We start from the raw sequence: 24,453 nt of genomic DNA, 5'->3' as shown, positions 1-24,453 counted from the left end.
CAAAGTGGCCAGAGGACAAGACCGTCCTCGGCCAGGTGACAAGGTTGCTGGCCCTGTGGCCGCCATCGACGCACCACGCCGGCACCCTTGCTCGCACTAGCGCCAGGTGCCAGCCCATCCCCTCGACCCTCCTGGACTTTTGTCTCCTAGATATCCCGATGGTCAAAATAAAAGAGCCCCCGGGGCTACAGAATCAGAGAACCTCTTTCTGCCTGAGGCCGACCCCAAGGTACGCGGGAGTGGCGGCCTGACCGCTGAGCTGCAGCGTGCTACCTGTGCTGAGGATCTTGCCCGCCATCTTCTGCAGGAAGGCCGGGATGTGCTGCTGCACGACCGTGTACCGCTGGTCCCAGTACTTGTCGTTGTAGTCCTCCTGGATCTTCTCCTTCCGCAGCTCGTGCTCCTCCACCATGAACTCACTGCACGGTCAGAGTTGCGCGTCAGTCCTCCTGCCAGGTGACGCGCCTCCCGGGACTGACGGGGCTGGGAGGGGCAGGGGTGGGAGCAAGGAGGGACCCGCTGCCCAAGCCTCAGAACTAAGAGCAGAGGAAGCGGGTTCTCACGCCAGGCCACGAAAGCCGGGCCCAGCCGCGATGGGGTCAACTGCCAGCTGTTGACGACTCCAGAGCATGGAATTAACCTGGGGTCTCAGGGAGCACTGGACCATGAGGCTGGACAGGAAGCACCTCATCTCTACTTTCATCCATCCCCCAGTGAGTGTAGGCAACAAACCACGCTCAGCGGATCCAGCGACCCTGCCGCAATGGAAGCAGGCGTTTCCACGTTTCAGTTCTTAAAAACGCTCCAAGGCTCGCCCCGTCACAGGAGTGAGAGGCCGTGCCCCTGAGCCGCCAGCCTGGGCTGTCACTTGACTCGCTAGTAAACGTTCTCTGAATCGCAAATCTGCCTTCACAAGGATTTTCTTGACAAGCACACCTTGATAAAGGAAGAACTGGCGACCTGATGGCTTTATTTTATAGTCCTGGGGTTCAAGAGCCCCAAACTGGACGCGCTCTCAGCGTCCTTCCCAGGAGAACGCGGCTGCCAGAAGCCGCAGCGGCCACTCCCGCGCCAGCCTTCCCGGCACCCACCTGTAGGGGTCGTCGATCAGCCCTCGGTAGATCCACCGCTCCAGGATCTCGAAGTAGGGCACGCTGGCCGCCTGGGTCAAGTACAAGCACAGCTCCTGCGCCTGGCTGTCTCCCGTGTAGTTGAAGCTCCTGTCGTGGAGGAGGCTGAGGGTCGACCCCCCCAGGCACTCTCCTTTATCCACTGACGTGGCTGCAGGGAAGCAGGAAGGATGACGCGCTCACCCCAGCTCTAAGAGCACGCCTGACCTCCTGCTGGGACACGGTGTGCGGCAGGCGCCACCGGCCAGCGTGCTCCACCCTGAGGCTGGAGCTGGCAGGAACCCTATGCGCCGGCTCTGTCCTCCCAAGCAGTGCATCCAAAGCCCCGCCACCCCGCCCATGGCCCGGCTTACCGACAGAGGCCAGGATGTCCAAGGTGCGCATGGTGGGCTGGACGTAGAACCACAGCTTCTGCAGGGACAGCAGGCCTTGCCGCTGCAGCTGCTCCAGCTGCGTGACGAGGATCAGGTACTCCTTCACCAGGGTCCGCATCGCGGCCGCCAGGGCGTGGTTGACCTGCCCGTACTCAAAGGAAGCCTTTTCCTCGATGAACCTACCAGAGGAAACGCCACACCTCCCTTGAAAAGGGGGCAGCCACATTTTAACGTAAAACACCAGAAACGTTCCGAATTCTGTTCCAGAACACGGAGCCTGTGACACACGCCTCTCCTGGGGGAGCCCACCACCCACAGAGCCGGGACAGCCCTCCAGCACCGCGCCCGGATCCAAGCCGAGCGTAACCGCAGCCGGGGGCTTTCTTGAGAAGGGAAGTGAGGGCAGCCCCCCCTCACCAGCGCAGGCCTCAGCAGCAGCTGCGCACATCTAGGAGGGCCTGGCTTGGCGTGGGGGGGTCTACCTGGTCACGGTGGAGTAGCTGGCGGCCACCGGGAGGATCCTGGTCACCAGCTCCCTGACGGACAGGTCCAGGTTGGGGTCGACGAGGAAGGTCCGGCTCTGCCGCCCGGCGAGGGGCTGGGCGGTGATGTACCTGCCGTCCACGCCCACCAGCACATACAGCAGGTCCTCCACGACGGCCGCCTCCTGCGAGGCCAGGGGCAGCGAGCCTGGGGGGAGGGCACGGCTGTGAGCGCCTGAGCCCACGCGCCTTCCCCGCTCCTCCTGACGTGCCGTCAATGCTGACCTTAGGGACTGAAGCGGGTACCACAGGCTCTGACGGGCCACACGGCCCCTGCGCCCAGAGCTCACGCCACGCCCGCCCTGGGAGGGCGTACTGGGCGCAGAGCCACCGCCGCGCGACGGCAAGCAGTCCAGTTGGAACACAGGCCCATCAGGGCGCTGAGGCTCGCCTGACTGGGTCACGCCACATGGGCTTCCCAGTGAAACACAAACACTGGGTGCTTCAGAGGATAAAACCACGAATTTAAGACGTACCACTGGTGCATTTATAAATGCCCTTACACCACTTAAAATCGCAACTTGACCAGTTTGGTCGACTCTGGGGGGAAAAGGGAGTTCCCTCTGAACAGCTCTCACTTCAGAGCCTGAGGCTCAGCCGTCTCCACCCACCCTGCAGCAGGCACCGGCTGTGGCCTCCTGTACACCAGAGCAAACTCCAGGACGGCGCCCCCGGGGACGCCCAGCTGCCCTCCATCCCTGGGGCAGTCCCTTTCCTCCGTGGGGCACCACCACAGAGCTCTGCACAACTCCTCACCAAGAGGTGGCAGCTGCGACACTGCCCACTGCCTGGCCCCGAGGGGCTGTTCCGGGCAGCTGGGGAACAGAGCCACAGACACGGGTAGGTCCAAAGGCGCGTGGCTGGTGTCAGCGCTGCCCGGGAGTGTGGCTCACGCGGCTGTGACTGGTGCCAGGGCATGGACATTTGGTAAATGCTCGGATCCCAATTTAGATCCCGCCTGTGAACCTCTGCTTCCATTTTCTCCCCCACTCTGCAGGCTCCTGGGAACGACAAGCATTAACGCTGGGGCCACCTCTGCAGACGCTGCGCCTGCCTCGACGCCGACGGTGTTCGGTTTGTGACATCACCTGTGCTGCCTGTGCCAGTGGAGCTGCTGGCTGCTCGTGTTCTGGGAGAAGCATCAAGTGTTGGCAGGAGTGCAGGGTCAGCCTGGCCCTGTCCACTGTCCTGCCCACATGGGGACCTCGGGCGGTCCCTCCACCTTCCCGGCCTCACATCCTCACCCCACACAGCAGCACCGCCGCCACACGCTCCCTCGGGGTTGGGGCCAAGTGCGCGTGAGGCAGATGTGGTCCCTGCTTCCGGCCGCTCCCAGCCCAGTGAAGCAGAGACAGAGAAGAGCAGTTACACACCAGAAAGTGCCAGGGGAAAAAGCATGGGCCTGCCTCATGCTGGGCTCTGACGGAGCTCGCGAGTTATGGAATGTTCCAGGAAGAGGGAGCACGCGTCCAGTGCCCAGGGGAAGGGATGGCTTGTCTGGAGAACCTGAAGCCACTGGTCTCCCGTGATGGGCAAGGGGCAGCAGGCCTGATGGAGCACCTCCCTGCCCACTCACCCGGCCTTGAGGGAGGGCGGGGTTGTCAGTGGAGAGGTGCACGCAGGCCCCAGGGCTCGGGCTGCAAGAAGGAAGAGCGCCAGGTGGGCCTGGGGCAGGAGACCCCGACAGCTCCGTGCCCGGCACAGTGCCACGCGCTGCCATCAGGTGAACCAAAACTAAACCGCCAGGCCCTCGCACACCAGCCAGGTGGACTGGTGGCACCACACTGGAAGGTGTCATCCAGAACCTTCTCTTCCCGGCAGAAAGCTTTGCGGGAGGCCTTTGCAGGGCTGGGGAGGCTGAGGGCATCTGGACTGGGCAAGGGCCGGGGCCAGGGGGCAGACCAGAGAGGCGCTGCAGGGAGGAAGTGGGCGAAGGCCCAGTCTTCCTCAAGGGTCCAGAGGGTGACGCTGCCCCCCTTGAGGGAGGCGGGCAGGCCCGCAGGGAACAGGCGTCCCAGGGGAACGGGTTGGCGACAGATGAGCCAGACGTGACCCGGGAGGGCCTCTGGCCTTCCAAACAGGTGTGACTTGGGGAGGACGCAGGGCAAGGAGGCGCGGGCCAAACCCTGAGGGCCCACTGCTGAAGGCGCCACAGAGGGAGGAGGGGAGAACGCGGTGGAAAGAAACGACCAGAAAGGAAGTAAAGCCTGAGTCTGGTGCTCCACACAGCGGGCACAGGCCACAGGAGGCTGCGCAGAGCAGGTCCCCAGGCAAGCAGCAGAATGCGTGCCCACAGCGGCTCTGCAGGCGCTCGGGCGGGAGCCACGCAGGTGCGGGCTGTCAGGGATCCCAAAAGGCAGGAAGCGCCATGATGCGCGAGACCCTGACGCACAGCCAGCACGGGAAGGAACGGAGGGGCCTGCTGGGGCGCGGCCCGGGCTGAGGGTCAGTAGCTGCTCCGCTGGGGTCGCTGCGTGAACTTGGTAACGCGTCTCTCCCTACAAGCCCGTCCCTAAATGAGGAAAAACTGAAGTTTCCTTCATGAACTCTCCCTCAGCAGAGCAGTGGCCCCGGGCCCCAGCGCGAGGCTAGGCTACAGCCCACGTGTGCGTCTCGGCAGCTCGCCAGGGAGTGACCCCGAGGCCTGCCCCGGCTCCCGGGGGTGGAGCTGGCAGGGCTGGGCCCAGAGCCCACTTCCTCATTGCCTGCCCCACTTAACGCAAGTCTCTGGCCATGGCACCACCACAGGCTGCTCCCACGTGGCAGGAGCGGAGCTCCAGCAGCCCTCCAGGTGCTGCCAAACGCGCAGTATCTCACTCCCCTGCTGCACCTGCTACACCGCCAGGAGGCCCCAAAGAGGCACTCACACCCAGGACAAGGCACCACGACTCCCAGGGCCCTCCCCCGCGTCTCTTCTCAGTCCTTCCATGCAGCAGCAGCTGCACGTGGGTTAAACGTGGTTTTCACTTCCACAGGGACTTTAAAGATATGCTATGTGTGGCAGATGGGGCTCAAGCAGTTGAGCTCCTGCCTACCAACGGGAGGTCCCAGTTTGGTTCCCGGTGCCTCCTAAAGAAGACGAGCAAGACAGTGAGCTGATATGACAGGCTGGTGTGGTGTGCTGACACAAAAGGACACAACGAGGAGATGCAACAAGAAGACAAAATGAGAGATACAACAAGCAGGGAATGGATGTAGCACAAGCGATTGGGTGCCTCCCACATGGGAGGTCCTGTGTTTGGTTGCCAGTGCTTCCTAAAAAGACAAGGATATACAGAGAGCACACAATGAGCAGACACAGAGAGCAGAAAGTGAGTGCAAACAACGGGGAGTGGGGGGAGAAATAAATAAATCTTTAAGAAAAAAAATACTACGGAGAAACAGATGTGGCTCAAGCAGTTGAGTGCCTGCTTCTCACACGGGAGGTCCTGGGTTTGGCCCCAGGTGCCTCCTAAAAAACAACTCGGGAGCTGACGTGGCTCAGGGACCAGTGCCAGCTTCCCACAGATGAAGTCCTGGGTTCAACGCCCATCTCTGTATCTCAAAAGAAAAAAATAAAAAATCCTATGCAACGTTTTTTTTTCCTTATCCCCTTTCATTAACTTGCCACAGGGTTTTGCTTGCTTAGGGAAAGAAAACATCTGTCCCACTTCACTTCAGGGTAGAAGTACATTGTCCAAGGATTCTGGTAAAGGCAAGGATTGGCCTATTTGCACCTTACATCAAACGAAGTCAGCTCTCTTTACATTAAACCTCATTGCTATGTTTCCTTCTAGATCGGTACTATTGCAGATGAGGGGAAGATACAGCAAACTATCTGCTGCTTATGTAGAATTATCGTAACTTTCAATCTAAGAAAGCATTAACGGAGCGTGAAGTCTGGGATCAAGAGGCCCAAGCTCCCAAACCCCCCACCAGCTCTCGCCCTGGAGGCCTCGCCCGCAGCCAGTTCACGAGGTGTGGTTCCCACGGCTGAGTGACATGCACAGGGCGAGCCGCTACTGAAGAAGCGTCCCCAGGACTCTGCTGTGCGAGCTGCTCTTGCGGAAGTCTCAGGCACAAGCAGCCAGAGAACTGCCTCAAGGTCGGGGTGAGTCACTGCTGGCCAGTAACGGGCCTCAGGCCAGACAGTGCCGGGCATCGCAGAGCTACAGGCACGGGCTCGCGACCCACCCACATCACTCCACGTCTCTGGGCTCAACCCTTGTCTGAGAAAGTGGGCAGAGCACCTCCCTCCTGCCGAGGTACCAACGCGCAGCAGTCAGGCGCAAGTGCGCACCCACCTATGGGCAGGGCCGTGTCCGAGCCTGAGCTGGGGCAGGCCAGGAAGTCCCCGATCAGGGTAGGCCTCTCGTACACCCACGCCGGGAAGACGGGGAGGGGCTGGCCCAGGTGGTTCCTGTTCTGCTTGTCTCGAAGCATCTTTCTTGTAAGTTCCAGAGACTAGTGAGGACGATTTCCAAGACAAAAACAAGAAGGTATGCTTTTAGCACAAACACTAACAACATGCACCCCTATGGCATAGAGTCGATCATGCAGCACAGAAGAGGGTTTCACAAAAACACACAGACACTGAGTCGAGTGTCACAGTGCTGGTCACCAGGCAAGGGGGCTCTGGGCCATGGGAAACCGGACGACCAGCCGGCCTGGGGCAGAGGCAGGGCCAGCGCTGCAGGTGAAGAAGCCACGCACACCACAAGGTCAGAAACGTGCTATGAAAAATCCCCATCACTTTTCACAGGCAGCAATCAAGTCCAGGCACGTCGGCCACCCCCGCCAAGGCCAGGCCTGGCCACAGGTGTGCACCCTCCCGCTGCCAGCCAGGCCCTCCAGGGGCTGCGGAACCATCCAGAAGGCAACACCAAGGACAGCTACACAGAAGCCCGTGTTCTAGTGCGGGACCGGCTGCCCGACCCACTCGGGCGGGGCCAGCTTCAGCGGCACCGACCCAGGGAGTCAGGGTAAGGGCGCAGGGCGCTGCCTCTGACCTGTCTAGTGTCTAGCAAGGAGCCTCAGTTTCCCCACTTATCAAATGAGGCCAGAGGTCGTAGGGGCCCCACTGTCCAGGTGAGGATGACAAGAGGTGCTGCGTGTCAGGCACTCAGCACACACCTGGTAGGCGGGAACCGTCGGCAAGTGCGGCTGTGACAGTCTACAGAGCCACCGCTATGAGTCGTGGCTACGGCTCTCTGCAGGTCCATGGGCCAAAGAGTAAAATCCATAGTGTGTGAGCTTTGAAGCACATAAAGACAGTTGCCTGGCAGCCATGAAAACAGAGACCTGGAGCTGAGTTACCTCCAGGGATCAGGGTAGTGCATGAAATCAAAGCAAGAAAAAGTAGTAACTATGGAGAAAAGAAATAATCTGGGAAAATTACCTAGACAGTATACTCTGGAAAAATAAGTTGTTTAAAAACTTGAATGTGGCTAAAATGGTTAATTTCAGGATATATATATATGTTGCCAAAAAAAGCTCTACAACACGAAGTGACCCCCAAATGCAAACTCTGGACATGGAGGGCAGTATAATAAAAACGCTCATCATTTGTAACAAGGTACCACACTAACACAAATGTTAACAAATGGGGAAAACTAGATGTGGGGGTAAATGGGAGCTCTACTTTCTGCGTGACCTTTCTATAAACCTACAACTGCTACAACCTTTTTTAATTGATGGGGAAATTAGGGCTCATGCTCTGATCTGCGACGCCCACAACTCTGCACCAGGAGATTCTTATGACCCTGGCAGGTGAGGAAACTCCACCACCACTGCTGATGCACTCTTACGGCCCTCAGTTCTTGCTTTAAAGGCAGGCCCTGACCCCGAGTTGAAGGGCAGGGAGGAGCAGGGCCGGGGACAGGTGTGCCCACAGGAAGGCGCGCCCCGGGGGACATGGTACCTGCTGCAGAGCAGAGCCTGTGGCCACGCTGCCAAGCTGCTTCCTCAGCTCCTCGAGCTCCTGCATGGAGAGCTTGGAGGCCGTAGCCGGGATGCTGAAGTGGGCGGCGGAGCTGGTGGCAGCGCTGGTGGCGAGCTCAGCTCTGTCCTTTGCATTCTGCTGTAAGTACTGAAGGGTCTAAACAAGCAAAACCACTCGTGACACTGGGCCGGCACGCTCGCGTCATCTGCAGGCCAAAGCAACCCCCTTTCACTGCTTCCCTAACTCAAAAGTCACCAGTGGGAAGCGAGGCGAAGGGCTTCTCGAGCACCCCGTGGTGGCCTCGGACCCCTGGAAGCGCTCCCGCGGCCCCGACGCTCCCCCTCGGCTGCCCCAGCGCAGCCGCCTCCCGGTCGGGCCCCTTCCTCCAGCTGCGAGGGCACCTCTTCTCCTGCCACCCTCCACTGGGGCCACCATGCTGCCAGGGGGGCTCCAAGCGGCCCCTGGCAGCCACTGCCTCCTGCATCACTGGACTCTCTCAAGTGCAGAGTGCTTTCTGCCTGGATGCATTTTGTCCTTAATGTGAAGTAACATAATGTCCACTACAGGTCAAAACCCACATCATGACTACAATGAAGAACGGGCCTCAAGTCCTGCTGTCCATCGTGAGCCTTTCTAAGCACACCACAGGAACAGCCGAGTTGGTTGTTGGAATTTGAGGAGATAAAAGTGCCTGGACAGAACTTTTTAGGAGTAATGATTCCATGACTTGTTGAGCTGCCTTTTTCTTTTTTTTTTTTTTCAATTTAAAATAAAAGTCTGAACTAAAGAAATAAAAGTCTTCCTCCTTCCCATGCCCTGGAGGCAGCTACTGTTACTCTTTCTGAGGCTTACTCCCATCTTCATTAACTTTTTATCCTGAATTGCCATGGATATATTCCTGTATTACCTCTAAGTTTTACTGGTATGTCTCAGAGAAAGAATTGAGTGAAGTGCCACAGGATGAAACAGCTGGGAAATGTTACCATCAGCAGGGACATACTCTTGAGGTACAGGTATTGACATAGTTGAGCAAGTGTAACATACTTAAAAACCTAATTAGGGGGGCAGATGTGGCTCAAGCAGTTGAGTGCCCAATCTCCCACATGGGAGGTCCCGGGTTCAGTTCCTGGTGCCACAGAGACAACAAGCAGACGATGAACAGACACAGAGCAGACAGAACAGACAACGAGCAGACAGATGGGAAGTCACCTGAGGGAGAACCTAATTAGAAGACATCTGGGAAGATGAAGGATTAGAGAGGTAGAGAACTCACTTCTCTCCCAGAAAAAAAAGCTAGAGGATAGGGGGAGACTATCTGGAAAACTTCGGACCCCAAGGAACAGACAGACACCACCCAGAGGAGAGAGGAGTGAGGAGAGGAGTCTCTGCTGGCTGGAAAAGTCCTGAGGACAGAGCTGCAGCAGCTGCTGATGGCACCTACCCCCCACCTTCGGAGCAAGCAGCACTGGGTCTTCTGGCCCTCACAGGGGGCGCCAGAAAGGGAGAGGACAGGACACAGCCTAGAACAAATCCAGATTTTGGCCAGTGTCCTTGGCCTGCTGCTTGGAGGGCTCACACACTTCGAGGCCAGGCAGGGCTGTGACACTGTTTGCCCCAAGGACCTGCAGGGAGGGAAGGATAACTTGCCTCCTCCAACCTTCCTACTGCCCCAGCTGGTTGCTGAGGAGGCAGAGGTGCCTCCTCAAAAGAAGACGAAAAGGGAAACGGACTTGGCCCAGTGGTTAGAGCGTCCATCTACCACATGGGAGGTCTGCGGTTCAAACCCCGGGCCTCCTTGACCCGTGTGGAGCTGGCCCATGTGCAGTGCTGATGCGCGCAAGGAGAACCCTGCCACGCAGGGGTGTCCCCACGTAGGGGAGCCCCACGCGTAAGGAGAGCTGCCCAGTGTGAAAGAAAGTGCAGCCTGCCCAGGAATGGCGCCGCCCACACTTCCCGTGCGCTGAGGACAACAGAAGCGGACAAAGAAACAAGACGCAGCAAATAGACACAGAGAACAGACAGGGGGGGTGTTGGTTAAATAAATAAATAAATCTTTAAAAAAAAAAAAAAGACGAAAACACAACAGACACAGCAAATGCAAAACAAGGAGGGGGTGGGGAGACATAAAGAAAATAAGTCTTAAAAAAAATACAATAGAGACATGGCAGGTTTGAAATCACAAAAGAATCAGTAACACAGAGGACAGAACAGCTGAAACTGAAGAGAGAAAAGAATGGAAAAAGTAGAGCAGGGCTCAGGGAGTTGAAGGACAACATGAAGCGCAGCGACACACTTGTCACGAGAGTCCCAGAAGGAGAAGAGAAGGGAAAGGGGGCAGAAAGAGGACTTAGAAAGTAATGGCCAAAGGCTTCCCAACTCTCATAAAAGACACTGTTGCAGTTTGGTATTACTGATGAATTCCAAAAGAAATAACGGATTATGTTTGTAAACTGATCTTTTTTTCCTCTGGGCATATTAGATTATATTGGATTCATAGGTTTATTTGACTAAGTAATTATGTAACCCTCTTGTGCCAGTAGGGTGTTGAGTCCCCAAAGATAAAAGGCATGGCAAAGGCCAGAGTTAAGGGATTTTGATGTTGGAGTTTGATGTTGAAGCCTTAAGCTGGAGCCCCAGGAAGAGAGGAACCCTGAACACAGAGAGAAGCAAGACCCTGTAAGGGAGGAACCCAGGAAGCCCGAACCCTCACAGACGTCAGTAGCCACCTTGCTCCAACACATGAAAATAGACTTTGGTGAGAGAAGTAACTTATGGAAAGTGAAACATCACATACAAGGAATATCCAATAAGACTTAGTGTGTGCAGATTTCTGTTCTGAAATCATGGAGGCAGGAAGGCAATGGAGGATATAATTAAGGTACTGAAAGAGAAAAACTGCCAGCCAAAAATTCTTTATGCAAGAAAACTGTCCTTCAAATATGATGAGTTACAAGAGTTTGCAAACAAGAATCCAGCTCTGGAGGAAACACAAAATACCCCACTCACATCATTTGATAGAACAACTAGACAGAAGATCAACAAGGAAACAGAGAACTTGAACAATATCATAAACGAGACAGACCTAACAGACATATACAGAACATTGCAACCAAACTCAACAGGTTCTACATTCTTCTCAAGTGGCCATGGATCCTTCTCCAGGACAGACCATGTGAGGGCACAATGCAGCTCTCAATAAATTTAAGAAGACTGAAATTATATAAAGCACCTTCTCTGATCATAATGGAACAAAGCTAGAAATAATTAAGAGGTAGGACAAAGGAAAATTCACAAATGTGTGGAGGCTAAACATACTCCTCAACAATCAGTGGGTCAAAAAACAAAAGAGGAATTGGCAGATATCTTGAGTCAAATGAAAACGGGAACACAACTTATCAAAACTTATGACATACGGTGAAGGCAATGCCGAGAGGGAAATTTATAGCCATAAATGTCAAAAGCTGATTCTTTGAGACAATCAATAAAATGAACAAACCCTTAGCTAGACTAACAAAGAAGAAGATGCAAATGTGCAAACTCAGGAATGAAGAGGGAGGCATTACAACTGACAGCACAGAAATAAAAAGGATCATAAGAGGGCATTATGAGAAATTGTATGAATACAAGGAGACACAGAAGAACACAGAGTGAATGGACACAGACAGCAGACAACCAGGGGTACGGGGCCGGCGGTGGGGGGGAATAAATGAAATCTTCAACAAAAAATCTTCCAACAAAGTAAAAACCAGATGACTTCACAACTGAAATCTACTAAACATTTCAAGAATAATAATACCAATCCTGTTTGAACTTTTCCAAAAAAAAGGAAAAGGAGGGAAAATTACCCAACACATTTTACAAAGCCAACATCACCCTAATACCAAAGCCAGATAAAGAAACTGCAAGAAAAGAAAACTACAAACCAGTCTCTCTAATAAACAGATGTAAAAAATTCTTAACGAAATACTTGCAAATCAAATCCAAGAGCATATTAAAGAACAACATACCACAATCAAGTGGGTTTTATTCCTGGTGTGCAAGGTGGTTCAAGATAAGAAAATCAATTAATACACCACATTAACAAATGGAAGGGAAAAAATACATCTCAAAAAGATCATCTCAATTGACACAGCAAATGCATCTAACAGAATTCAGCATCCTTTCTTGATAAGAACAATTCAAAAGACAGGTGCAGGAGGAAAGTTCCTCAACTTAAAAAGGGCATATATGATAATCCCACAGTCAGCAACAGGGAGAGGTTGAAAGAGTTTCCCTCTAAGATCAGGAACAAGGCAAGGATGCCTACTGTCACCACTATTACGCAATATTGCGTTAGAAGCTCTAGTCAGAGCAATTAGGCAAGAAAAAAGAAATAAAAGGCATCCAAATTGGAAAAGAGCAAGTAAAACTCTCACTAGTCACAGAGGATATGATCCCATATTTAGAAAAGTTTGATAGATCAAGGAAGCCATTACAGCTAATAAATGAGTTCAGCAAAGTGGCAGGATACTAGATCACCATGCAAAAATCAGTAGTAATTCTACATACACCAGTAATGATCAAGCTGAGAGGGAAATCAAGGAAAATAGTGTCATTTACAATAGTAACAAAAAGAGTCAAATATCTAGGAGTTAAATTAACCAGGAATGTAAAGGATCTGCATTCAGAAAACTGCTAAAAGAAATGAAAGAAGATCTAAACAAATGGAATGACATTTTGTGTTCATGGATTGAAAGGCTAAACATGGTGAAGACAAAAATTTATTGATTCAATGCAATACCATCCAAAATTCCAAAAGCCTACTTACAGAAAAAGAAGTCCGTTACCAAATTTATTTGCAAGGGAAAGGGGTCCCAAATAGCCAAAAACATCATCAAAAAAAAAAGAGTGAAGTCGGAGGACTCATGTGGTCCCTGACCATGAAGTGTATTATAAAGCCACAGTGGTCAGAACAGCATGGTGTTGGCATACAGACAGACATACTGGGGAAGCGGATATAGCTCAAATGGTTGAGTGCCTGCTTCTCATTTACAAGATCCTTGGGTTCAATACTTGGTACCTCCTTAAAAAAATAAACAAACACATTGATTAATGGAACTGAACTGAGAGTTCAGAAATAGACCCTCCCCTCAAGGACCAACTGATTTTTGATAAGCCTACTAAATCTACTTTTCTGGGACAGAACAGTCTCTTCAATAAATGGTGCTCAGAGAATTGGATGTCTATAACTAAAAGAATGAACGAGGACCCCTATCTCACTCCCTATACAAGAATCAACTCAAAATGGATCAAAGACCTAAACGTAGGGAGCAGACATGGCTCAACTGATAGTGCATCCGTCTACCATATGGAGGGCCCAGGGTTCAATCCCCAGAGCCTCCTGACCCGTGTGGTGAGCTGGCCCACACACAGAGCTGCCGCGCGCAAGGAGTGCCGTGCCATGCAGGGCTGCCCCCGCGTGGAGGTGTCCCAAAGGAGTATGCCCTGCAAGGAGTGCCACCCTGCATGAAAAAAGCGCAGCCTGCCCAGGAGTTGCACCGCATACATGGAAAGCTGACGCAGCAAGATGAGGCAACAAAAAAGAGATGCAGTTTCCCAGTGCTGCCAAGGGGCAAGCAGACACAGAAGAACACACAGCGAATGGACACAGAGAGCAGACAACGGGGAGGAGGGGAAAGAAAGGAAAAATAATAATTCTTAAAAAAAAAAAGACTAAACATAAAAGCCAGGACTATCAAACTTCTAGAAGATAATGTAGGGAAACATCTACAAGCTTTGTAGTAGGTGAGGTCTCTTAAACCTTATACCCAAAGCATGAGCAACAAAAGAAAAAATAGGTAAATGAGAAGTCATCGAAATTAAACACTTCTGCACCTCAAAGGACTTTGTGAAGAGGGTAAAAAGGTAGTCTACCTAATGGAAGAAAATATTTGGAAAGCACACATCCAATAAGGATCTAAAATCCATGATATATAAAAAGATGCTACAACTCAACAATAAAGACAAATGACCCAATTAAAAAACTTGAATACACATTTTTCTAATGAAGAAATACAAATGGCAAAAAAACATGATAAAATGTTCAATATTACTGACTATTAGGGAAATGCAAACCAAAGTATCATTTCACACCTATAAGAATGGCCACTATTAAAAAGTCAGAAAACTTCAAGTATTGGAAGAGACGTGGAGAGAGAGGAATGCTCACTCACTGCTGGTGGGAATGTAGACTGGATCGCTGCTGTGGAGGTCTGTTTGGTGATTCTCAGGGAAGACAGATAAAGATCTACCTTGTGACCCGGCAACACCCCTACTACACTCAGAAGATCTGAGAGCGGAGAGACAGACAGACATCTGCACACTGATGTTCACAGTGGCATTATTCACAATTGCCAAAAGATGGAAACAACTCAGGTGTTCATCAACTGATGAATGAACAAACAACCTGGAGTCTATACATACAATGGAGTAAAACGCAGCTCTAAGAAGAAATGAAGTCGTGAAGCATATGACAACACGGATGAACCTGGAGGACATTCTGCTAAGTGAAGTAAGCCAGGCACATAAGAACAAATATTGTATGATCTCACAATTATGAACTAAATAAACTTAGTAAATTCATGGAGTTAAGCTAGAATATGTCACCAGAGAACAGAATGTGGTTAGAGAATGGAAAGCTGAGGTTTAATCTGTGCAAAAGTGGTAAAATTTGTTTTTAAATGTTTGTAAGTGAATAGAAATGGTGAAGGCACATCAATGAATTTATACTTAGTAGCACTAACATATGGACACGCTAGTGGCTGGTTGGTTTGCATTTTTTAAGGAGGTACGGGAGACTGAACCCAGGACCTTGTACATGTGAAATGTGTGCTCAACCACTGAGCTAACACCTGCTCTGCTAGTGGTGTTGTTGTTGTTGGAGTAATAAAAATGCTCTAATACGGACATGATGAACGCACGGCTTTCTTTTTATATCCAATGCCACTGATTGTACACTTTAGATAAACTGTATGATTTATGAACAACCACAACAACAACATAGGGCGGGTTGGGGAAACAATACACGAAATGAAAGATACAGACTATAGTCAGTAGTAATACTTAGGCTACACTTACACAGTTTGTTACAAACGTTCCCAACAATGCAGGGTATTGTGGAAGTGACACATGGGAGCCCTGAATGACAGTGGGCATGTCTACTGTATAAGTTCACAACTTTTACCATACACTTATTGTTTACGTATGTTCGTGTATGAATGATACATTCCAATCAAACTTTTTTTAAAATGGAAAAAAAAATAATTAGAATAAACCTCAACAACATAAGCTCTATTAGGAACACTTTCCAAGACAAAGTTCTTTATCAGCACTGTTCTCTACAAGCAGCAGGTGGCTGCCAAGGCCAGCGCCAAGACATACCTCCTTGTCCTCTGTGAGCTTTGCCAGCAGGTACACCAGCGGGTCCAGGCTCCTGGTGTTTTTAGACTTCAGCTCATCGTACTTCTTCAGAAAATCTTCCGGAGTACGAGAAAATTCTGCTATTTTAACCTCAAAGGCACAAACACGAGGGAGTTAAGGACGCTAATTTAGCACTTAACAGGCGCTCAAAGACTAATTCCACCCCTCACTCAGCCCCTCACCCCTTCACAGCGCCTCTCCTACCTTCCCAGTGGTCGGTGCCCTCACTTCAAACCCTGGACTCTGTCCCCCTGGGGTCTCCTGTGATGCTCAGCCTCAGGAGTCCAGTTCTACTCACTCGTTTCTCAAGCTCCCCTTGTATAAAATAGATGTACACCAGGGGGTCCCCAAACTCCCCATTCTGTTCAATCTAATTGCCTTCATGCCAGTATAAGCCATTTAAAATGACTGAAGATGGATTTCAAATTGAAAGTCAGATTTTTTCTAAAGATCTGTAATTTACGATTATATGCTCTTTGGATAAATAACTGATACATTAATGGAATTCCGACATGGTTCATGCCAAGAGCTCCTTTTACCCATGGGAGTGAATATGCCCCAAAGTCTCCCTCCTCTTGGGACCTGGGGAAGGTGGGGGCTAAGAGTGAGGGTTCTGATGTCACACGGAGCAGGCACAACGCCCAGCTCTCTCTGAGCCTACAATTACCCATCTGTAAAATGGGGTGAGTGATGGGAGCTGCTAAGACCCAATGACCTGCTGATTCCTGCGAGGACTCGGCAGCTTAGAGAGGTACATGGCCTGTCACAGCGCTCGGTGGGTGCTGCCTGCCTCATCCCCGGCTCTGTCAGGGCCGCCTGGCCAGAAGGCGCGTTCTAAAAGCAGGGCGGCCCCAGTCGGTGCTCACCTTGGCGCTGTGCGCAGAGACGGTGGTCGTCACGTAGGGGGTCTTGTTCTTCTGCAGCAGGTCGATGTAGACCTCGGCCCCATCCCCGCCGTGCACACGCAACAGGCTGAGCAGCTCGTTGACATCGTGGTGGATCCGGAACTCACTCATGGTTTCAGCTCCGAGACTCCAGCATCACCGCCTGTTCTCCTAAAGGTAAGCCATTCGCAAAGTGAAAACCCGTGAGTAGGCTGAAAACGGATCTGATTAGGCCAAGGTCAGGCTTTTGCCCAAATCGTCACCTGGCCTGGCCCAGCCCTGCACACGCCTGCCCTATGCAGACGCCGACAGAGCAGCTACCTTCTGACCACTCCACCCAGTGGGCCTCGTTCCCAGGTGGAACTGTTCCACCCGCCGCCCCTCCCTCACTCATCGCATGTGGTTTGAGTTTTTGACTGTGAGTTTATCCTCAGTGGGGTGCTTTCTGGGAATCCAGACAAGCCTCCCTGGCTCCAGCCTGGGGTCTCGTTCTTCTGGTGACTCCACTGCCCGTGGCCTGGGCCAGCGGTGGGCAGCTCTGGTGTGCCCCTGGGCCAGCAGACTGAGCTTCCTAGTCCCTGCTGTGGGGACCCAAGGGCTGGCCCTAAGGGGCCCCTGGATGACTGTATAAGCCTAAGCCACTGCTCCTGTCCCCACCCAGCCTCTGCGCAAACTCCTGGCTCTGAACCCCAGCTGGTCTCTGCAGCTCCACCCACACATGAGCCGTCCACTCTGATACCCGGGATGTCCCCTTTGCTTGCTTTCGAGCTTGACTGTGCACGGAGGCACTGAATTAGCTTTTCCTACATTTCCTAAGCCCTGGAGCTGGGAGGGGCCCACCTCAGCTCAGTCTGCTCTGTTGACTGGGTCTGACCATTAGAAATAGAGTCTTCTGGGGTCAAAAGCCTAAATACTACCCTACCAAGTGGAGAGTAGCAACTGCTTCAGCACTTCCACTCTCCCTCGATGGCTAGGCTAATTAGCTGTTCCTGTCACGAGTGCTGAGAAAAGGGTATTAGGACAAACACAGGCAACTAGCCTTAGACCCCAAGCATAAACATAGGCAAAATGCACAAGTTTCACATTCCAATTTACCAATACAAGGGTTCTTAACTTGGAATCACTAACACAATCACCCTCAGAAATCAAATGCAGCATCATCTGCCTGAATTTTGAGGGCCTCTTAACAGATTCTCCAAGGTCCTGGGACCCAAAAAGGCTGAGAACCACAAGTGCTGACACGCCAGGAAAGACAAGCCACTGTTAACAACACATCCGGAGCAGAAAACAGTACACGCTCCAGTGATGTGCAAATTTACAAACGACTACTAACTTAGAACTCTACCTTGAGACTCTCCTTTGTCTGATGGAAAGCGCTTCCTCAGGACATAAATACCCAATACTGGTTGGGGCAGAGCATCTCCAAAAATCAAAGTGGAAAAATAAACAAGAGCTGGTAAGTTCCCAGCGCACGGTGAATCAGGGAGCGCTTTCTTTTTAAAAGGAAAGCATGGTACGCAAGAGGCTGAACACTGACGAGGCCACTTCCCAGCTGTCGGATGGACCCTGGACGAGGCGCGTGTCCTTTCTCAGCCTCTCAACCTCAGGGCCTCGTGTGAAAGGGGGGAGTGACAGAGCCTACCCAGAGTTGTGAAGATTAAATAAGATAATTCTTATGAAGCACCAAGCGTCCGCACAGTAAGTTCTGGAGCTATCACTGTCAGCAAAGTAGGAAAAAATGCTGCTGCTGCTTCTACATAGAGCCGACCACCTGGGAATGTTCATTCCGTTATTGAGAAAACAACTGGTTTCAAAAAAGGAAAACTCGATCTGAATGACTTACTGACAACATCCTAATTCCCTTATTACTGATCACAAGAGTTCTGCACAAGGCACTGCACACTACATGCAAGACAGAAAACCTTTCTATTGACACCATCTTTAGACTCAGGGCCACCAATTTTATCCACATTCTTCAAGGCTTCTCAAGGACTCCAGGTTATAATGCAAGATGGCAAGTACAGCTGCTTGCCACTGAAACAAAGTAAGCAGGCAAAGAGTGTTACTTCTGAAAAAGATCTTCCAAGTGACTGTTCACTAAAAAGTTACCTTCAGGAAACTTTGCCTTTGTGGTAGGAATACAAACACAGACATCCTACGTTACAAACAGTAACACTACAAGGAGCCTGCTGTGCTACCTGGATTTGGGGAACAGATTTTCACCAGAAGGATTTCCAACAGAAGGCGGTTCTCAAATACAGCCAGCACCACCCTGGGAGTGCCAAGGGGCAGCCTTTACTTTTGGTCAGCAGTGAAAGGGTGCTCTTGGTAATTAGTGGCCAAGAGACCAGCTAAAAATCACAACTTTCTCATCAAAAATACCATTAGCTTCTCCAGTGAAAAACACTACTTTAAAGACTAATTATAACAGTCTACTTGACCTTTTCATGCTCTTGAATTCTTAGCTTTATTACTCACAACAAATGAAGAAATACAGACTTTCATGACTTAGCATTACTCATCTCCTCCAAACACTGAGTGTGAAAAATGCGAGTGTGGAGAATGCAATTTCACATTTCGCCGTGGAGCTGGGCACACACTCCTAGAGAACATTCCACTACAGCACTGGGACACGAAAGAGTCTTTGTTGCGAATGCAACACTAACTGCACCAACAGGCTTGAAAAGCGTTATTTTACAACTTGTGAAAAATTTCAAGAGCTCTAATGCTTCTACAAACAGAATAAAAGGGTCCTCAGCGTGAGAGAGACCAGGGGATGAGAGGCCAAGCCTGGGTCTGTAACAGAAGCTTTCCTTAGGCCCAAAAATGACCTGTTGGGGATTTGGAACAAACCCTGAATTTCAGATTGAAGTGACAAATAAGGTTTTAATTGTATTTTAACTAAGTTATGCCATTTTTACTAGCCAATTACATTTTTGTATTAATTTCTTGAAAAATCTCTTAAAGAAACAGCACTTCCTTTCCTTATTATTGCATGTATAAGTCCTGCTCAAGGATGAAACATTTTGGGGGTAGGGAATTCAAGTCACTGTGTCGGTCTTGGCACCCTGTGCTTCTTTTAGACATCAGGTATCACCATTTTAATCAGATAACTGTTCAGTCAGTTAAAAATCTCTCTCCCGCTAGGCTGTAAGCTCCAGGGAGGTGGAGACCACGTCTGACTTTTTCACCAGGTACCTTGAGCAACTGGCACGGCAACCAGCCCGTGCCGGGGACGGAGCGGACGGGGGAGCCCGGAGAGGCAGGCTGAGATGCAGGGTCCAACGGCCACGATAACGGGAAATCTCTTACGGCCTTTAAGCAAAGAGCTGCGATAAACGCGAACCTCCCAAAGCCGTCTGGCTCAGCACGGTCGGTGGTCTGGAGAGAACAAAAACGTTCCAGGGGCCGCCGCGGACCCCGGGGGAGGCCTTCCGCGGAGACCCAGCGCCACGGGCGCCGCCCGGGCCCGGGCGTGGGAGGGGGAAGCCGGGGTCCCGGAGCCGGGCTTCGGCACCTGAGCCGGCGGCCGACGTCGCGGGGCCACTCGGAGGTCGGCTCGGGCTCCGCAGCACGGCTTCCGTCCGCCCGGCGGGGCGCGGGGGCCCCGGGGCGAGGGGCGCCGGCCCAGAGCCGGGGGCGGCGGAGGAGCCGCCGCGCGACGCAGGACCGCGCAGGAAGGGCCTCGCCGCGCCCGCGCCAGGGGTTCGTGCAGGCCCGGGCCCGGGGCGGGGGTCTACGCCCGCTGACTCACCACAGGGCCCGCGCCGCGCCCGCCCGCGCCCGCCGCAGCCCCAGCGCGCAGGCGCGCCGACACCGGAAGTGATGCGCGCAAGGCCGGGCCCGCCCCGCCCGGCTCCCTACGGTGGCCGGCAGGTGGGCGGCGGGAGCCCAGAGCGATGCAGCTGCCGCCGGGGCTGCGCGCCCGCCTGGCCGGGGCCCCCGGGGCGGCCGAGCCGCTGCCCGTCGTGAGGGACCCCGCGGCAGGGACGCCGCCCTTCCGCTTCGCGGCGCGCCGGGTGCGCTTCCCGCGGGAGCACGAGTTCTTCGAGGTGCGCGGCACGAGTGCGTGTGGGTGCGGGTGTGCGTGTGTCCGCGGGTCGGCGGGCGCGGCGAGGCGCGGACCCCGCCCACGGCGCGTGTCTCGGGCAGGACGGGGACGTGCAGCGGCACCTCTACCTCCAGGACGTGCTCACGCAGGTGGCCGAGGCGCCCGAGAGGCCCAGGTGAGCGCCCCGCCCCCGCGGCCTCCCCCCTGCCGCCAGGGCCCTCTCCTGGCCCCGCGCGGCAGCCCTGAGCCCCCGCCGCCCCCAGCAGAGCAGTCCCTGTCCAGAGCCCCCCGCATGACCCTGACCCAGCCGGGCCGCGCCCCCCCGAGCTTCCTAACCCTCCTGGCACCTGCCGTGCAGCTGCCCCGACCACCCCCCTCCAGCTTCGATCCGGCCGGCTTCTCCACTGTCCAGCCCAAGCCGACTTTATTCCTAAAAAGCTAAGGCTTGAGATTGCAAAAGGAACAAGCAAAGCTTCATTGGACTACTTAGTGACTCGCTGCCAGAGAGGCTAGTTCAGACTCTTTGCCAGGGGCGGAGTGACGTCCCTGTGAGGCCTGTTTCCCTCACCTAGGGTGCCTGAGTTTACCTGCCAGGTCGCCGGCTGCTGCCAGGTGTTTGATACCTTGGAGGGTTATGAGCACCACTACCACACGCGGCACAGACACGCCTGCTCCTTCTGCAAACGCGCATTCCCCTCTGCTCACCTGCTGGACAGCCACATCCTGGAGTGGCACGACGCGCTCTTCCAAATCCTGTCCGAGAGGCAGGACATGGTGAGTGGCTCCCTGTGCCCGCTGAGAGGTCAGCTCCGGCCGTGCTAAGCGCTGGCACCCGTGCTGCTTGGTGTAGCCGGTGGGTCTGAGACCCGTGGAGGTCAGCGTCCTCCCCAGCCCACAGGCCATTGGGGACAAGGCAAGAGGGGACCCTTTCCACCTGGGTACCTGGGCCACATATCCCTGCAGAGCCAGGCACACTGGGTGCATGAAGGAGCTGGCAGCGCCGCGGTGGTGGGGTGCCCTTTCTGTTTCAGTACCAGTGCCTGGTGGAAGGTTGCACAGAGAAGTTCAAGAGCAGCGCTGCCCGGAAGGACCACATGGTGCGGCTCCACCTGTACCCCGCAGACTTCCGGTTCGACAAGCCGAAAAAGAGCAGAGGGTGCGTGCAGTGCCAGGCGCGTGTGCTGCACGACTGCCCTTCAGGGCATGGTCACTCGTTCCAAGAAAAGCCTTTTACCGCCTTCAGTACAGCGACTTTGAGGACGTAGAGGCCTTGGCTATAGCGGCATGCCATTGAACGGGGGCTGTTAGCCCAAAGGGGTTGGACAGGCATGAGGCCCCGCGGCTGACGGGAGGGCAGGCAGGTGGGCCCCTGGCTGCTCAGGCTCCACCTTGTGAGGCAGGAGAGGAGGGGGTGCTGGGCGTGATTTCCTTCTGTGTCTGACGCTGGCCCAGGACCTCGGTGCGTCGCTGCTTTTCCCACCCACACCATACGGTCACTGACACTGGAGATCAGCCTCTGGAGCTGGGCCTGAGTGGTCCCCAGCCTCTGAGCCCCTTCCCCTCCCCTGGGGCCCTCTGGTCTTTCATTTTCCTGTCAGTGCAAGTTCACAGGGAAGCATTTACTCGCCACGTGGTCTTGCAGAGTGCAGTGTTGAAGGCTTGTGCACAAGACATCTGGCACATGATGTGGGGCAATTCTTGCAGGAATAGTTAGTAACTGTTACATTTTTGTGCCTCCTTTTTTTATTAACTGATCTTAAGGTGAACCTTAATAATCACCTAAAAATTACGTTGATTTGAGTTTCTTCAGAGTAACACGTTTTCCCTAAAGAGTACCTTGCTATTCTCGATAAAGTAACTACGGGACTTTGTAAGACTTGTGCGTAACGTAACTCCTCTCTGGGTGTAATTCAAGGGAAAAAATTCTACACTGCCACGGGAGGCATTTCTGGACAGTGTGGAAGGGGTGTACTCCAAATACTTTATAGCCTGCTGTTGTTTTTAGTAAGTTTCTTACAATTGTCATGAAAAGATACTTGGCTTGGTAGGTATTTACCACATGGTACCTGAAAATGCAACTTTTTAAGACATTATTATTCTTTATATCTGTGTCCATGAAACATCATGTTTACTGTGTAAACATTTACTTATGACCTTGTTCTAATTGTTCTTCTTTCCTGCTAACCTGAAACTTAACACTATAAAACTAGACTGTGTCAACATAGTAAGAAAATACTTTTGGAAATAGTCTCTTCCTCACGAGTTCACTTCTGGGAGGCTGGGGGCTGAGGGGCAGACGCCCGCGTGAAGCCGCCCTCACAGCTGTCTCCGCTTCAGCCTAGCGGATCCGGGGCCCCGCGCGCTTGTGTCGGCTGAAGCCCTGGGGGGCGATGGCGAGCAGTCAGAAGGGGACGCCATGGAAGTCTGTGCTGAGGAGCTCGGGGCCACCCCTCCAGGCGCCCTGAGTGAGAGCCAGGCCGTGCCGGCACCCACAGAGAGGCGGGCGTACAGCCACAGGTCAGTGGGCTCCCTGTTGTGTGACATGCCCTGCATGTGAGGCTTCTGGCTTCCTGGCAGGATCCTGGGTCTGGCTGTGAGCCAGAGCTCTTACCAAAAGACGCCAGTGCCCGGGGCCAGTGGGATGCTCTCCTGGGGTGAGAGCTCCAGAGTCCAGTTCCTCTTGAATAGGTCAATTTCTCTTGCGTTCTCCATTTTTGGAAGCCCTGAAGATGCAAAGCCTCCACCTTTCATCACTGCCCAGGCTCAAGTATAAAGAAACTGGATCTTACGGCTTGATTTATAGCCTATGAGGCTGCCTGGCTAGTTTGAACTGCGCTTTTATTGGGCTAAAATTGATTTAAATTCAATTGGGGGGGGGAAATGCTGAATAAATGGAAAAAAATCACCAAATAATCCAAACTGATGGAAATGGAAGTGGAACTTAGGTGTCCGTCGGCTGCCTTGCTGCAGTCGCCTGGAATCTGGCGCCGAGGGCAGTGTGCGCCTATCGCGTTCTGGGTAACGATGCGAGCCCTGGGTGCTCGGCCCAGAGCCTGCCATCCCGGCTGAGTTCTCCAGAGCGAGCGTGCCTGGGAGTCTGGGGGTCTCCCCAGGAAGGGGGTCGGCAGACAGCCTGGGAAGGCGCTGCCCCAGGGCCTGGGTGGCAGCTGGAGGCAGGGGGGCAGCTGTCCGCTGTTCGCGGCCTGAGGGGTGAGCACTTAGCAGAGGCAGTGAGCATGGGAGCAGTTCTGGAACAGGAAGGAAACGAGCTCCAGGCCCCGCTACGGGGCTGTTTGTCGGCCATGGAGACACGGTCGCTTCATGTGAACTTCTTTCCCTTCCAGGATACCTTCCACCATATGTTTTGGTCAAGGCGCGTCACGGGGATTTAAAAGCACCAGGAAAAGGAACCAGCACCCCTAAGGATTTGGAGGCAGGTGAGCGCCAGAGGCCTCCTAGCAGACTGGCTGTGTTCGGGCACGGTTCCACGAGAGGGCTCTCTCCCGCCTGCCGAAATGCGCTGCACGCAGCCCTGGAGTGCCGGGCCTGGCCATCGCTCGGCGAGGGCGTCAGCAGCAGTTCCCAGAACCCGGGCTGGAGGCCAGCCGGACGCCCCGCGGGCCCTGTGCTGCCCCCCCGGGCCTGCATGGGCGCTCGGTGTACAGACGTGTAAAGTGGATGTTTTTTGTTAGCGGTCTGTTGCCTTTTCTGTGTTTCTGAACTAGACAGAGATGCGAGCAGTCACTGCCATTAGTGTTCTGTTCTCAGAAAGAATCACCAAGCGTCAGAGCCTCCCGGAGGTGGGGGCTGCGCAGGGCGCGCGTCCGTCATGAGTGCCCGGCTTTGCTTTGAAGGTGTTGTTTGCGCCCCACCTGCTCCGCAGAGGCCGTTTGCCAGGGCCTTGGCACTGGGGGTGCAACCGTGAGCAAAGCCGACGTCAGGCAGACACAGGCGTGCTGGCAGGTGGCGGCGGTGTGGGGAGGGGATGGTGATGGGGGGCTGCCTGAGGAAGGGGTGCCTGGGCTGAGCCTGCAGGCAGGAGGGGCGGGCGGGTTAGGGTCAGGGTCGGCCTGCCCGAGCCCAGAGCGCAGGCG

At 53.5% G+C, this 24,453-nt stretch overlaps 2 protein-coding genes across 3 annotated transcripts in view; one reads left to right on the top strand and one right to left on the bottom strand.

Moving 5' to 3' along the window:
* TUBGCP2 (tubulin gamma complex component 2) overlaps nucleotides 1-20,141 on the bottom strand; it is a 47,140-nt gene extending 26,999 nt beyond the window's left edge. Inside the window, exons 1-10 of one of the 2 annotated variants that reach the window (XM_058298083.2) lie at nucleotides 20,063-20,141; nucleotides 19,507-19,689; nucleotides 16,291-16,479; nucleotides 15,386-15,514; nucleotides 7,946-8,122; nucleotides 6,330-6,489; nucleotides 1,987-2,194; nucleotides 1,484-1,683; nucleotides 1,092-1,281; nucleotides 274-419 (exon numbers count right to left, since the gene is read on the bottom strand). In XM_058298083.2, the coding sequence (XP_058154066.1) occupies nucleotides 274-419; nucleotides 1,092-1,281; nucleotides 1,484-1,683; nucleotides 1,987-2,194; nucleotides 6,330-6,489; nucleotides 7,946-8,122; nucleotides 15,386-15,514; nucleotides 16,291-16,440 (1,360 nt within the window). In that variant the 5' untranslated portion in view covers nucleotides 16,441-16,479; nucleotides 19,507-19,689; nucleotides 20,063-20,141. Of the gene's footprint in view, nucleotides 1-273; nucleotides 420-1,091; nucleotides 1,282-1,483; nucleotides 1,684-1,986; nucleotides 2,195-6,329; nucleotides 6,490-7,945; nucleotides 8,123-15,385; nucleotides 15,515-16,290; nucleotides 16,480-19,506; nucleotides 19,690-19,825 lie in introns of both variants that reach the window. The other variant, XM_058298084.1, reaches the window with a different exon arrangement.
* Nucleotides 20,142-20,185: 44 nt separating this feature from the next.
* ZNF511 (zinc finger protein 511) lies at nucleotides 20,186-24,050 on the top strand. The gene is made up of 6 exons (XM_058298079.2): nucleotides 20,186-20,360; nucleotides 20,461-20,534; nucleotides 20,932-21,133; nucleotides 21,391-21,515; nucleotides 22,697-22,876; nucleotides 23,704-24,050. Exons 1-6 carry the CDS (start codon nucleotides 20,208-20,210, stop codon nucleotides 23,780-23,782), a joined length of 813 nt encoding a protein of 270 aa, XP_058154062.1. The 5' UTR covers nucleotides 20,186-20,207; the 3' UTR covers nucleotides 23,783-24,050.
* The last annotated feature ends 403 nt before the right edge of the window (nucleotides 24,051-24,453 follow it).

This window comes from Dasypus novemcinctus, chromosome 6 (assembly GCF_030445035.2).
Source record: "Dasypus novemcinctus isolate mDasNov1 chromosome 6, mDasNov1.1.hap2, whole genome shotgun sequence".
NCBI lineage: Eukaryota > Metazoa > Chordata > Mammalia > Cingulata > Dasypodidae > Dasypus > Dasypus novemcinctus.
Note: the sequence above shows the minus strand (reverse complement) of the source record. Positions and strands in the feature narration are given on the sequence as shown.